The following is a 13,541-nucleotide window of genomic DNA, read 5'->3' on the forward strand; positions in this document are numbered from 1 at the left end:
CTCATAATTAGTGATGTTGAGTACATTTTCATGTACTTGTTGGCCACTTGTATGTTTTGTCCTAACACTGTCTATTCAGTTCCTCTGCCCAATTTTTTAAAGTAATTTTATTTTTTGGTATTGAGTTGTATGAGTTCCTTATACATTTTTTATATTAACCCCTTATCAGATACATGTTGGTTTTGCAAAACATTTTCTTCCATTTTGTTCATTACCTTTCCATTTCGATTGTTCCTCTTGCTATGCAGGATTTTAGCTTTTGAATGTAATCTCATTTGTTTAGTTTGGTTCTGTTACTGGGCTCTTGGTATCATTGCCAAGACCAATGTGGAGGAGATTTTCCCATGTTTTCTTGTAGGAGTTGTATGGTTTCAGGTCTTATGTTCAAATGTCGGCATTCATCACTACAAGCTTCCTGCTCAGCACGTTTTTGCTGCACCCCATAAGTTTTGGTATGCTGTGTTTCCATTTTCATTTGTTTCGACGTATTTTTTTCTTTTGACTTTATCTTTGGTTGTTCAGGAGTGTTGGTTAATTTCCACATAGTTGTTTTTCCTCCACAGAATTTTTCCTGTATATGATTTCTAGTTTCATACCATTGAGGTCACAAAAGATACTTGGTGTAATTTTAATCTTCTTAAATTTGAACAAGACTTTCTTTGTGACCTATTATATAAGCTATCCTGGAGAATGCTCCATGTGCACTGCCTACTGCTGTTAGATAGAATGTTCTGTATATGTTTGTTAGTTCAGTTTGGCTAAAGTATATTCTTGTTAATTTTCCACCTGGATGATCTATCCATTGTTGAAAGTGGGGTAGTGATGTCCCTGACTATCATTTGATAGTTGTCTATTTCTCCCTTCAGATGTGTTAGTATTTGCTTAATACAGGGGTCCTCAAACTTTTTAAACAGGGGGCCAGTTCACTGTCCCTCAGACTGTTGGAGAGCCAGACTATAGTTTAAAAAAACACTATGAACAAATTCCTAGGCACACTGCACATATCTTATTTTGAAGTAAAAAAAAATAAAACGGGAACAAATACAGTATTTGTATTTGCAAGTGGCCCATGGGCCGTAGTTTGAGGACCCCTGGCTTAATATATTTAGGTGTTCCTATGTTGATGTTGGGTGCCTATATACTTACGATTTTTTTATCTTCTTGATAAATTGACCTCTTTATCATTATTCTAGAGGCCTGGTGTATGATATTCATGCACGGGGAGTGGGGGAGGTTCCCTCAGCCCGGTCTGCACTCTCTCACAATCCGGGACCCCTCAGGGGATGTTGGGCCTAAACTTGCAGTCGGACATTCCTCTTGCAATCCAGGTCATGCATGCACCAGTGATCATACTTTTCACACAGGTGAAAGGCATCTTGCTGTTGTATGGGCAGCTACGTTTTTTTTGCCCTGATTATAAAAAGTTGTACAACATGATCCTTCTGAGGCAGTAGTACCATTTTCCCCATCTTATGGGCAGAAAAACTGAAGCAGAGAGAAGTTAAGTAATTGGCTTTGTCACACAGTTATAAGTATCAGAATCAGGGTTGACCACAAAATGTGCAAGCCAGAGTCCATGCATATCATCGCTGCATCATCCTGTTTTTTCAGTGTTAGAGTAGCCTTGCCAGATTTTAATTTTTAAATCTAAGAGACTGTTGCCCATATATAGGGTAGGTTCCCTAGGCCTGGTGATCAGGGCCATCTGCAGGGCGACCAGAGGGCAGGGCAATCGCCCCCCTTACAACCTCTTCACTGTTACCCATCTTGGCTGGCAGCCTGGCTCAGCCTGCTGGCTGGCCCCACCCCCCACCGCCATGCTGGGGGCAGCTCCTGCGTTCAGCACCTGCCTCCTGGTGGTCAGTGTGCATCATAGCAGCCGGTCATTCCACTGGTCTTTCAGGTGTTTGGTCGATTTGCATACTAGGGTTTTATTATATAGGATAATGGTCATCTTTGTTCTTGCTACAGTTTTTGACTTTTCACTATTTTGTCTCATATAAGTATAGCTACTCCTGTTTTGGTTTCCACTTGTATGGAATCTCTTTTTCTACCTCTTCACTTTGAGCCAGTGTATGTCCTTAAAGCTGAAGTGAGTTTGTAGCAGCATACAGTGGGCTTTTATTTATATATCCATCCAGCTACTCAATGACTTTTGATTTTGAAAGTTTAATCCATTTCTATTAAGAGTACTTATCCATAGGTAAGGATTTACTAATGCCATCTTATTGTTTTCTTTTTTTAAAAAATATATATTTTATTGATATTTTACAGAGAGGAAGGGAGAGGGATAGAGAGTTAGAAACATCGATGAGAGAGAAACATTGACCAGCTGCCTCCTGCACACCCCCTACTGGGGTTGTGCCCGCAGCCAAGGTACATGCCCTTGACCGGAATCGAACCTGGGACCCTTGAGTCCGCAGGCTGACGCTCTATCCACTGAGCCAAACCGGTTGTTTTCTGATGTTTTTTCGTAGTGTGCTTATTTCTTTCTCCCTCTCTTATGCCTTCCTTTATAATTTTCTGTAATGGGATGCTCTGATTCCTTTCTCTATATCTTTTGTGTATCTGTGCTAGGTTTTTGCTTTGAGGCTATCATGAGGCTCACAGAAAACATCTTGTAGAAATCACGGTCTATTTTATGCTAGCAACTTAACTTTGAATATATATAAGCACTCTAACCTTTTACTCCCCCTTTTACATTTTTGATATCACAAGTTACCTCTTTCTAACACTGTGTTCATTAACATATTATTTTTACTATAGTTATTTTTAGCACTTTAGTCCTTTAACTTTCTGCTAGAATTAAGTGCTTAATGTACCAACAAATAACAGTATTAGAGTATCCTGAATTTGAATATGTACTTACCTTTACCAGTGGTTTGTATATTTTATACTTTTCATGTTACTAATTAGTGTCATTATATTTTAGCTTGACAAACTCCATTTGGCATTGCTTGTAAGGCATGTCTAGTGGTGCTGAACTCCCTCACTTTGTGCTTTTCTTGCAAAGTCTCTCTCTCTTTCATTTCTAAGGGATGACTTTGCTGAATAAAACATTCTTTGTGGTAGTGTTTTTTGTTTTGTTTTGTTTTTTCTTTTACTTTTACCACTTTGAATATAGCATCTCTCTCCTGGCCTGTACAGTGTCTGCTAAGAAATTTACTGATAGCTTTATAAGGGGTTCTCTTGTAAGTTACAAGCATCTTTTTTCTTGCTGCTTTTAAGATTCTCTCTTTGTCTTTGATATTGACAGTTTTATTATAAGGTGTCTTAGAGAAGATCTCTTTAAGTTGAGTTTGTTTGGTGACCTATGGAGCTTTGAGAACTTGGATATCCAAGTTCCTCAGATTTGGGAAATTCTGCACCATTATTTATCTAAACAAGTTTTCTGTTCTCTTCTCCCTCTGTGAGACCAATAAATGGCAGATTGCTCCTTTTGATGGTAGCCCATAGATCATGTAGGCTTTCTTACTCTTATTCCATCTTTTTTTCTCTGTTCCCCTCTGATTGGATAATTTCAAAGACCATGTCTTCTAATTCACAGATTCTTCTGTTTGGTTCCTTTTGCTGTTGATGACCTCTACTTTTTATTTCATTCACTGTATTTTTTAGAATTTCACTTTGTTCTCTTTTAAATTATTTTAGTTCTTTGTTAAACTTGTTTTGTTTGTGTATTGTTTTACTGATTTTGTTGACTTATCTCTCTATGTGTTCTTGGAGCTCATTGAGCTTCCTTAAAATAGAATTCTTTAAATTCTTTATCAGGAACCTCACAGAACCCCATGTCTTTGGGGGTAGGCTCCTGGATTATTATTGTGATTTTGGGGTTGTGCCATGTTTTCTTAATTGTTTAGATGTTCTTTGGAGTCCTGAATTGCTCTCTTCACATTGGCAGTGGTCATTACCTCCAGTATTTACCAAATTACTTAGGGAGAGAAATGCCTTCTGTCAGCTCTGCTAGGGATTCTGGGGCTTTCACAGGCCTTGTATGGATATGCCAGCTCCTTGTTCTCTCCTGGGACAATATTCTGAAGCTTGTATGCGTTTTCTTAATCCTGTCATGCACCAGGCCATGCTGATGCCTCCCTTTTGCTTTCCCAAGGGTCCCACTAAAGCTCAAGTTTGGGATTTCTCCCTGACCCTCAGATTTGGGCTGACTTTGTGAGCCCAGCTAAGCTCACTCCTGCCAAGGTCGGGAGCACACACAGAGAGCTGGTCCAGAGTGTGGGGTGGGTGGATGAGGCGTGCAAAATGATGAGGTGTCCATACGCCATGTGGGGGATCCATGAGTGAGGTATCCCCAGCAGCTCATGGGAAGGCTTCTTGCTGGAGTCAGCAACCAGTTAGTAGGACCCACAATCCTTTCAGCCCCCTCCTGGAGGCCTGTCAGTCACTCTCCTAGCCTCTCCCAGCCCCCAAGTCATGAGCTCCTGGTTAAGTATTCTGGGTGGAGCCAAGGGGAAGAGGGTCTCTTTGGCAACACTCCACACATCTGGGGGAGCCACGCCCTCTTACTTCCCCTGCAGAAAAAATTCATGGGCTGAGAATGTCTTACTTAGACTCAGCTGTGCTGCGGTGGGCGGTGGGTTACACACTTAAAGGCAAACTGCTCCTCTCTCCCTTTCCAAGGCATCCCAACTCTTTTTAGCTCTAATGCTCTGCTGGAACTTCTCTGCTGGAAACCTGACTTCCATAAAGGCTCTCAAGAGTGTCATTTACTGTGTAAGACAGTGTTCTCCAGGCCCCCTGACTGTGGCCGAGAGAGGCTGCAACTAGTTCAAGGGCCACTGCAGGGTCCAGGGCAGAACTGAGGTTTATAGGATTATTGCCCAATGCCCAGGTGAGCAGGACTCCTCCCAGTCCCTGGACGTATGGTGCTGGGTCCCACAGAACCACAAAGGCATTCTTTTGGCTATGGATGGTGCTAAATGTTGTTGGGTTTTTTTTTGTTTTTTTTTTTTGTTTGTTTGTTTGTTTTAAATATATTTTATTGATTTTTACAGAGAGGAAGGGAGAGGGATAGAGAGTTAGAAACATCGATTAGAGAGAAACATCGACCAGCTGCCTCCTGCACACTCCCTACTGGGGATGTGCCCGCAACCAAGGTACATGCCCTTGACCGGAATCGAACCTGGGACCTTCCAGTCCGCAGGCCGACGCTCCATCCACTGAGCCAAACCGGTTTGGCATGCTAAATGTTGTTGAAGGGGTTTACGTACGACATGGGCATCTGATCAGTCATGTGGCTGACATCACTCCTCAAGGAACTCTTGAAGAAATGGAACCTAGGCTTCTTTGTTAATTACTCTGTGTATGTGGCTAATCGGGTTATTCACCAGATGCCCAAAGCTGAAGAATGTACCGGAGTTCAGCCAACTGTCCTAAGTTAACCTAGTTGCTTGGATCTGTTGATGCACCATGTAGCATAGAACTGCCTCAGATGTCAACTAAGCCCTTGAAAATGATCTGCGCTGATGTGTAGCTTAGGGCAGTGGTCGGCAAAATGCGGCTCTTTGGCCCCTTGAGTGTGGCTCTTCCACAAAATACCACGCACGTACAGTGCGATTGAAACTTCGTGGCCCATGCACAGAAGTCGGTTTTCGGCCTGGGCGAGTCTATTTTGAACAAGTACTGTTGATATTTGGCTCTGTTGACTAATGAGTTTGCCAACCACTGGTTTAGGGCATCGTATATCTAACTCAACGAATCAGTAATGGATATTCCAGGGTACAGCCCAACCAGATCAGATTGCTTTCTTCTAAATCAGGGGTCCTCAAACTACGGCCCGCGGGCCACATGCAAATACAAATATTGTATTTGTTCCCATTGTGTTTTTTTACTTCAAAATAAGATATGTGCAGTGTGCATAGGAATTTGTTCATAGTTTTTTTTTGTTTTTTTTTAAACTATAGTCCGGCCCTCCAACAGTCTGAGGGACAGTGAACTGGCCCCCTGTTTAAAAAGTTTGAGGACCCCTGCTCTAAATCATAATGTTATTCTCTAAGTGCCTGGTGTAAACAAAGGGGTTTAAAACAGCCTTGTGAAACTAAGTGTTGATTTTTTTTTTTTTTTTCCAAATTGGTTCTTCTTGGATATCTTGCTTCTTCGGTTGTGAGTGGAAAGGTAGGCTGTACTGGAGAAAGTGAATGAGGAAAGGTAGGCTGTGCTGGAGAAAGTGAATGAGGAAGAGAAAAAGAGATAAAAGAAAATATATAGAAAATGTGACTAAAGAAAACAGGACGCCCTCCCCCTCTCTCTAAAAATCAATGAAAATATATCCTTGGGTGAGGATAAAAACAACAAAAACATATCTAAAGCCAAACCAAGACTCCTTTATAAAATATAATGCATCAGACATAAATTGTAAGAATGATCTTATCTTGCCCTGACTGGTTGGCTCAGTGATTAGATAATCAGCCCATGGACTGAAGGGTCGAGGTTTCGATTCTGGGTCAAGGACAAATACCTTGGTTGTGGGTTTGATCCCTGAGTGCAGGAGGCAGCCAATCGATGTGTCTCTCTTACATCTATGTTTCTCTCTCTCTCCCTCCCCCTCCCCTCCCCCACCCCCTTCTATTCTGAAAATCAATGGAAAAAAATATCCTTGGGTGAGGATTTAAAAAAGAAGAAAAAAATGATCTTAACTTGAGCTCAGGAATTAGGACTGATTTATAAACAAAGCCCTGTTGTTCTAGTCACATGATAAGGACATGTTGTGAAAGATATGGAGTTGCGGGAGACGGGAAAAGGAAAATGAAGACACAGACTCAGAGATCTTAGTTACTCAAATCATGGGAATATTAATTTGAGTTTATTGCCTTGGAGGCAGATAGATTTGGACACTCGTGGAAATGGGATTTGAATTAAGAGCAGAGAAAGATAAGAATTAAGACTTTAGAAGGGCTTGATTGAGCAGTTATGGGATGACAAAGGAGGCACTACTACACAATTAAATTCAAAATTACTTCTGAGATTTGGTTAAAAAAATGCCAGAAAGAGTTATTATTTAGTGCCTCTCTCAGACACCACTAATTCTAAACCTTTACGTTGCTTGAATGGAGGCTGAATGGCTGGTGTGTGCATGTACATCTGGCCAGTAGTGACATAGGAGCAGGTAGGCTCATCATTAGCAAAGACTATCTAGTTTACCACATGTCTCCTTTCATATAGCTTTGTCTCTTCTGGTGAGAAGTACTTCAAAAAGTTAAGAATGATAAGAATAGAAATGTATGGATGTTTTGCTGATTTTAATTTTCTATTTTTATCAAATCTACACATTGAAGGGGTCAGTCCTGTGACTGATGAGCGTGATGTTCTTTCCTTCTAAGCTCATGGGTCAAGGGCATAAGATAAAGATGGGGAATCCAACGAAATGTGTTAACCTCAATCAGACTTTCCAGCTTGAATAACAGTTAACTGTCATTCCTCATCACCATCATCATCAATACCTACAATAAGAAAAAAACGAACATTCCTGGGTCACTGACTGTGACTACTGCTCCAATGTTGTAAGTCCCACTCATCAAGGCAGTCCTTGGATCAGCACTCATGAGGCCCCAAGTTAGGCATTTGAACCCCTTTAACTGCAAACACTGGGGAGCTGCTGCACATCTGGGTGGCTGGAGAGGAGCAGATATTCTGTTGGAAGAAGATGAATGGGATTCTACAGGAGTGATTAGACTAGTTAGGGCTTGCACATTCCACACTCGCCCCTCCACACACACATATGAAAGACTATCATGGGAAAATCTGCCAAACCTAAAACATGATCCCCTCAAGGGGCCACCCTCCTGTTAGGGGTAGTGGATGAATCCTAAAGTATGATAGTGACGTATGTCTGAGTCTACAGTGGTCTTGTGCACTTGACATCCAGGCCAGCCTGTCATAGTGGTCTCCATTAGTGCTTGCACAAAGAAAGGTAACTGCATGCAGTATTCAACATGTTTTTCTCTCCTTATGTGAATGAACATTGTTTGCCATGCTCCTGTTTCCTGAGTTCAAATAGGCCTGGGATTGTCCCCACCAGCTCTCTCAAAGCCATGGCCTCGTGGATTAAACGAGTCTGGCTGAGGTTCCTTGCACATGGGCACCTGAAGCTTCTGTTAAAGACTAAAATTCAGCAGATGGGGGCTCAGGTGGCACACTCAGCAGATGAGTGTGTGTGTGGTGGGGAGGAGTGGGGGCTGTTCAAACCCTAACTACCCCAGTGCCCCCCCTTGAGGCAGATTAGGAAGTTCCAGCTGCTGAAGCCATCAGTTAGGGCACAGCTGGGTCTACCAGGGACATGCTCTCCATGAAACAGGGCCCTAAGGAACCACAGACAGGAAGGGGAATGGAGTTGCAGACAGGTCAAGTGAAGTCTTCCTCACGAGTGGCACTTTACAAAGTCCCTTTACAAATGACTCCTGGGAGGATGGTGACGGAGCGGTCAAAGGAAGTTTAGTCGCTAAAAGAAAAGGAACTTTTGATTCAAATGGAAGCCGTGTGCCGCTGTACTCTCTTTTCCCAGCAAAGTCTGGGAAGTCTCTGTGCAGATGCCTTGGTGTGTTTTATGCAGAGGTGCTTCCGGGCCCCAGTGCAGCATGGGAACTACCTGTGTTTCCCTCTCTGGTCCAGGAGCCATGCTGGGCATCCAGACCCTCCAATGGGCATCTGCAGAAGTTCCAGGCATGAGAGGCCTAGCGAGTCTCACCCACCCACTCTCATCGGAAGGGCACAGTCCCCAAGCCCTTGGCTTCGGCTGTTCTAGAACCGATTCAGCCTAAATCTGCAAGGCTTAGCCACACTGTCCCTGCCAATTTTGCCAGGAAGCAGTTGTTGTGTCTGACACCTGGGGGTGGGGATAGAAGGGCAAGCCATGAAGCCAACGACCTTTTTTCATTTTTTTCTAGCAGCCACCGGAAATGAATCGCTTCCTTTGCCAACACGTCCTATGCCACTCAGGTGGACTTACCCCTGAGGACTCAGGTACAGGAGTCCTGTGCGTCTCAGCTCTGGCCTGGTTTCCGCCTCTCGGTGAGTCTCAGCCCCAATTTAATTCCCAGAATCAGAGCAGCTTAGAATGATTTGAATATTATTTTGTATTAAAATGGACTTTTCCTCTTAATTTGTGACTGGAGGCGAGCTTTGGAGAACAGGCCTTGTGGGAAGAGTCCCCCAAACATCAGTTGATGGAACTTGGGATTTTTTAATATCCAGTCACACTGCTTCAAGTTCCTTTCCTCTTTTTCCTTCTTTTCTTTTCCGTGATAGCCGCCCTGGGCTGCCTCCTCGAAATACTCTCACAGAAAAGCCTGTCTTCACTAGATTGACATTTTGCCCAGGTTAGGAGGTGAGCTGCTTGGGCACAAGCAGGGTGCGGCCGGCCTCGGCCAGCATTGGAGACAGCCCTGTGAGCCCCCTGCCCCCGTGCTTCTGTTAGGAGGACAAGGGGTTTCTGACTGTCCTGTCACCGGAGCACAGACCACAGAAAGAGCCCAGCTCCTGCCAATGAGGGGCTGAAAGAGCAGTTTCTTGAGTCAGGAGCCCGCCCCCTCGGTGTCCTTCACACCGGAGCCAGCCAGGCTCTGCTCCCCACACCCCCTCACCCCCTCACCCTACCTTCAGAATGAGGCACCACACCAGGTGAAGAGGGACATGGAACACTTTTTAATGTCAAGTCAGAGACAACCCCTCCCTCCCCTAACCCCAATCCCACTTTCCCTCATCACACGCAGGACCCCTCCCCGAGGCCTCTCTTGGTCCCCAGACTCCGGGGGGAGGACAAAAGATTATCTAAAAACTGCATTTTCTTCTCTTTCATACACACGCACACACAGGTGGGAAATTAAATAAAAGAAGCCAAGAGGGTTCAATTCTCCAGTGGTCACAAAGGCATCAGAGATTCCCATAGGGCTCGAGCGAGTGGTTACTGGCTGTTTAGCTGGTTCGGTGGCGTGTTTGTGCGGGATGGAGGGGGCGGCGCCTGGGCGGACCTCCTCCTGGAGCCACACCTGGAACAGAGGCTGTGCCTGGTGTTAATGTCGTTTTCTCGTTTCACTGCGTATAAATGTCTCTGACATGTGGATAACGCAAAAAAAAAGAAAAAAAAGAAAAAAAAAATAGAGGCAGGAGCTGATTACACAAGTACCAGTAAACTCTATCATCTTTTAGAACGTCAACACACAGCTAACGCCATATACAGCATGCAGTAATGTCTGAGAACGGACCTGCTGAGAAAGAAAAGGGCTAGAACTCTTAACAAAAAAAATATATGTATATATATGTATATATATACTGTATAATATATGTCATCAAAAGAAGCAGTGCCAACAAACGCAAGGTCGGGTGCAGACACCCCCTTCCACTTCTAAACAGCACGGAGAAGCATAGTCGTGTCTGCATTAAATGCCAGGATGAGGAGAAGGCTGTAGCGCTGGTGGACGTGTTGGTTAAATCATATGTGTGTGTGTGTTTTGTTTTGGTGGAGTCGCCAAATCCTCACCGGGCGGTTAATGCCCGGCGTGGGGTCCACCGGTTGTAAACCTAGTTAAGAAGTGCACTATTCATTTTCATCTTTTTTTTAACAAACATACTTCTCGTCACCCCTTTCATGTGTGTGTGGTATTTAGTGTTGCCTTGTTTTCCAGCTAAGTCCTAGAATCACGTCGGAAAATAGAATCAATAGTGAACCAGAATCCCTTATGATCCACGATGCCCATGTAGTGAGGGGGACACAAAGGTGAACGGGGCCTGTGTGACTGCTGACTGTGGGGTTTGGTCGCCGTCAGGCTGTTTTATTTAGGTTCCTTTTTATTGATTTGCTTTTTAAATTTGCGTTTCATAGCACACATGACAGTGGCACAGTCTACAGCGGGGGGGATCCCCGCGGCACACGGGGGCGCAGGCCTCACTCTGTGTTCGCTTCTAGTGACAGGTTGAATTTGGGGATGGCCGACTCCGGAATTTTCCTTGGCAGGGGCCCTGGAGTGGGCAGAGCAGCTGAGCCCTCGTCCACCCCGGAAACAATGACGCTGGCGGGCGGGTATCCAGAGCCAGGGGTGCGCTCCTCCCATTTGGGAAAAGAAAGAAAACTCAGCTGTACCTACATATCTGCCCGGCCTGCAAGGCGATCGATTTTTCGATTTCCTTTTGAAACGTGTTTCCCCAAAGTGTTCTTTGTTCCCCTCCCTCGAATTTGTGTCCCAATCGTCTGTGTCTCGGAATGGCGTTTGATTACATCTTAGTTGGAAAGGGGTTTGCTCTTGCTGTCGGAGGTGCCTTTGCTGGAGGGTTGGTGGTTGCAGTGGCGGCAGCTTCCCCGGTGGGAGCGTGGCACTCACATCAAAACTGGCGCAGGAGGAAGACCAGGAGAGGTAGCAGCCAAAGGCAGCCTGCCCTCCTCGGCGTCCCGTTGCTCACCTCGCTGACGGCGCCCGGGCCTGTGGAGAGAGCACGTGAGTCACGAGCAGCCAGAGGAAGAAGGAATGGCCGTTGCCTGGCCGGCTGTCCTTAGGCCTCGCCTCTGGTAAGCCATCTCTCTAACTGGGAGCATCTGGTTTGTTCCCGCTCCCTATGTAGGGGCTGCATGACACATGGACCTTCTACAGCTTCCATCCCATGACACACACTGTATAATGGGGAGTTTTCCCTGGCCAGGAGAGAACATGAGGCTCAAGTCCAAGTGTGCTGGTGGCCAGGACTCCTTTCCTGTGTACTAGGCTAAGGCTATGGCTCAAGGTCAACTTCAAGGAGAAGGTGGCAGGTGTATGAATAGCCCACACAGAGCTTCAATAACATAAGACCCTGTGTCATGTGCACCATCACTCAACCACTTCTGCGCACTGCCTGCCTCACCCTTCCCATTGCCCTGCAGCGGCTCCACCTGTTGCCGGAAGGACCTGTTGGACACCAGTCTGCCTCCCTGCTATGGCTGCTGCTCAGGCTCAGCATCCTCCTGCCAATCACCGCCTCTCTGAGCCGAGCCTGGCGTCTGCCTGGAGCACTTAGCCTCTTCCCATCTGGCCTCGCTAAGAGCAGACCTAGCTCAGGCATCACATGCCTGAAAAGCCAGACCCAGCTCCCAGGAAGTGGAGGTGGGAACCAGGAAAGACACAGGTGGCCTCTGGCTGTGTCCATGGACGTGCAGGAAGGTTTAGGTGGAGATGGGGATGTGGAACCACATGGAGAATGTCTGAGTGGGAGGTGGACGGCACCTTCCCCTGCAAGGCACACGCCACCGGGCCTGCTGACAGACATCTGAAATGAAGCGAAGAATGAGAGGCAAGAAAACTATGCAGTCATAGAATTCCCCAGGAGCTTTCCTATCACCGTGAAGTATAAGCCAGGAGGCTCCCTGAGCCCCGGGGGCAAGAATGCCCACAACTGATGGAGCTATAGTTCGTGAACAGCACACAGGGGTGTTGAGGCACAGACGAATCAGGCACCCAAGACAGGGGCACCTGTATGCTCGGCTGCACTGAGTTTAATGAGACTGTGTCCCCACTAAGTGCATGTGCTCACGGGGGTGAAAGAACCTGCCTCGGATGCCAACCATCGGAGACACTTCTGGCTCCTTGGTTCCAGGTGAGATTATTTCTTGGGATCCGAAAACTCGTGGATGGGAAGCGCTGCCCATATGGTTGTATTTCCTGGGCCGTGGGGAGAAATCTCTGACTACGGGGCAGTGGCTACATCATGATGAGCTTGAAGTACAGCATGCTCTCCAACCTCCTGTGTCCTGTGGTCCAGGACCTGACATTCCCAACGCCCGGATTTCTTGGCAGGGCGCGTTCTCATAATGAGAGGCACAAGGGAGGCTATTTACGCTCCACCCTGCAGGGAGGGGACCTTCCCGGCTCCACAGAACCTAGGCCTCCGCCAGGAAGCCCTCCTCATAGTCCCTCACGGTTGCCTATGTCACTCTGTTCTCTCCCCAGTATGCTTCAGTGGTCGGCAAACTCATTGGTCAGCAGAGCCAAATATCAACAGTACAACGATTGAAATTTCTTTTGAGAGCCAAATTTTTTAAACTTAAACTATATAGGTAGGCACATTGTTATTAACTTAATTAGGGTACTCCTAAGGCTTGTGAAGAGCCACACTCAAGGGGCCAAAGAGCCGCATGTGGCTCGCGAGCCGCAGTTTGCCGACCACGGTTCTAGGGTGAGAGGCTCTGCTTTCCTCCTATGAGGGATCCCCTCTGCTCTGGACCCCCAAAGTCCTTCAGACCAAGAGCCTGGCCTGTGCCTGAGGCTGACTCTAAGGCAGCCGTCGCCAACCAGTGTTCCGTGAGGTCCAAAAGGTTGGCGACCACTGGTCTAAGGCACATGTGGGTTTCGCAGTCCATGGGACCAGCAGGCCTTTGTGGGAGCTGGGCTCCATGTTCTCAGGCAGAGGTAGTGGCTGTATTCCATCACCCCACATGCACATGGCTGTTCCTCTCTTGCTCCCCTCAACACTCACACAGCTTTGAGACCCAGCTCCCATTCATACCGGCTCACTCCTCCCTCTCCCTCCTCCTAGTGATGCCTAGAAGAGGCCCTGTGGGAAGAGAGGGG

The 13,541-nt window shown here is 46.2% G+C and overlaps 1 protein-coding gene across 4 annotated transcripts in view; it reads right to left on the minus strand.

The window, feature by feature from the left end:
- Window positions 1-9,695: 9,695 nt before the first annotated feature.
- The window catches only part of NTM (neurotrimin), an 858,077-nt gene continuing 854,231 nt past the window's right edge, over window positions 9,696-13,541 (minus strand). For all 4 annotated transcript variants that reach the window (XM_036354306.1, XM_036354308.1, XM_036354307.1 and 1 more), the window contains one exon: window positions 9,696-11,423. In XM_036354306.1, the coding sequence (XP_036210199.1) occupies window positions 11,326-11,423 (98 nt within the window). In that variant the 3' untranslated portion in view covers window positions 9,696-11,325. The remainder of the gene's footprint in view (window positions 11,424-13,541) is intronic.

The sequence above is a fragment of the Myotis myotis genome, unplaced genomic scaffold (assembly GCF_014108235.1).
Source record: "Myotis myotis isolate mMyoMyo1 unplaced genomic scaffold, mMyoMyo1.p scaffold_m19_p_20, whole genome shotgun sequence".
Lineage (NCBI taxonomy): Eukaryota > Metazoa > Chordata > Mammalia > Chiroptera > Vespertilionidae > Myotis > Myotis myotis.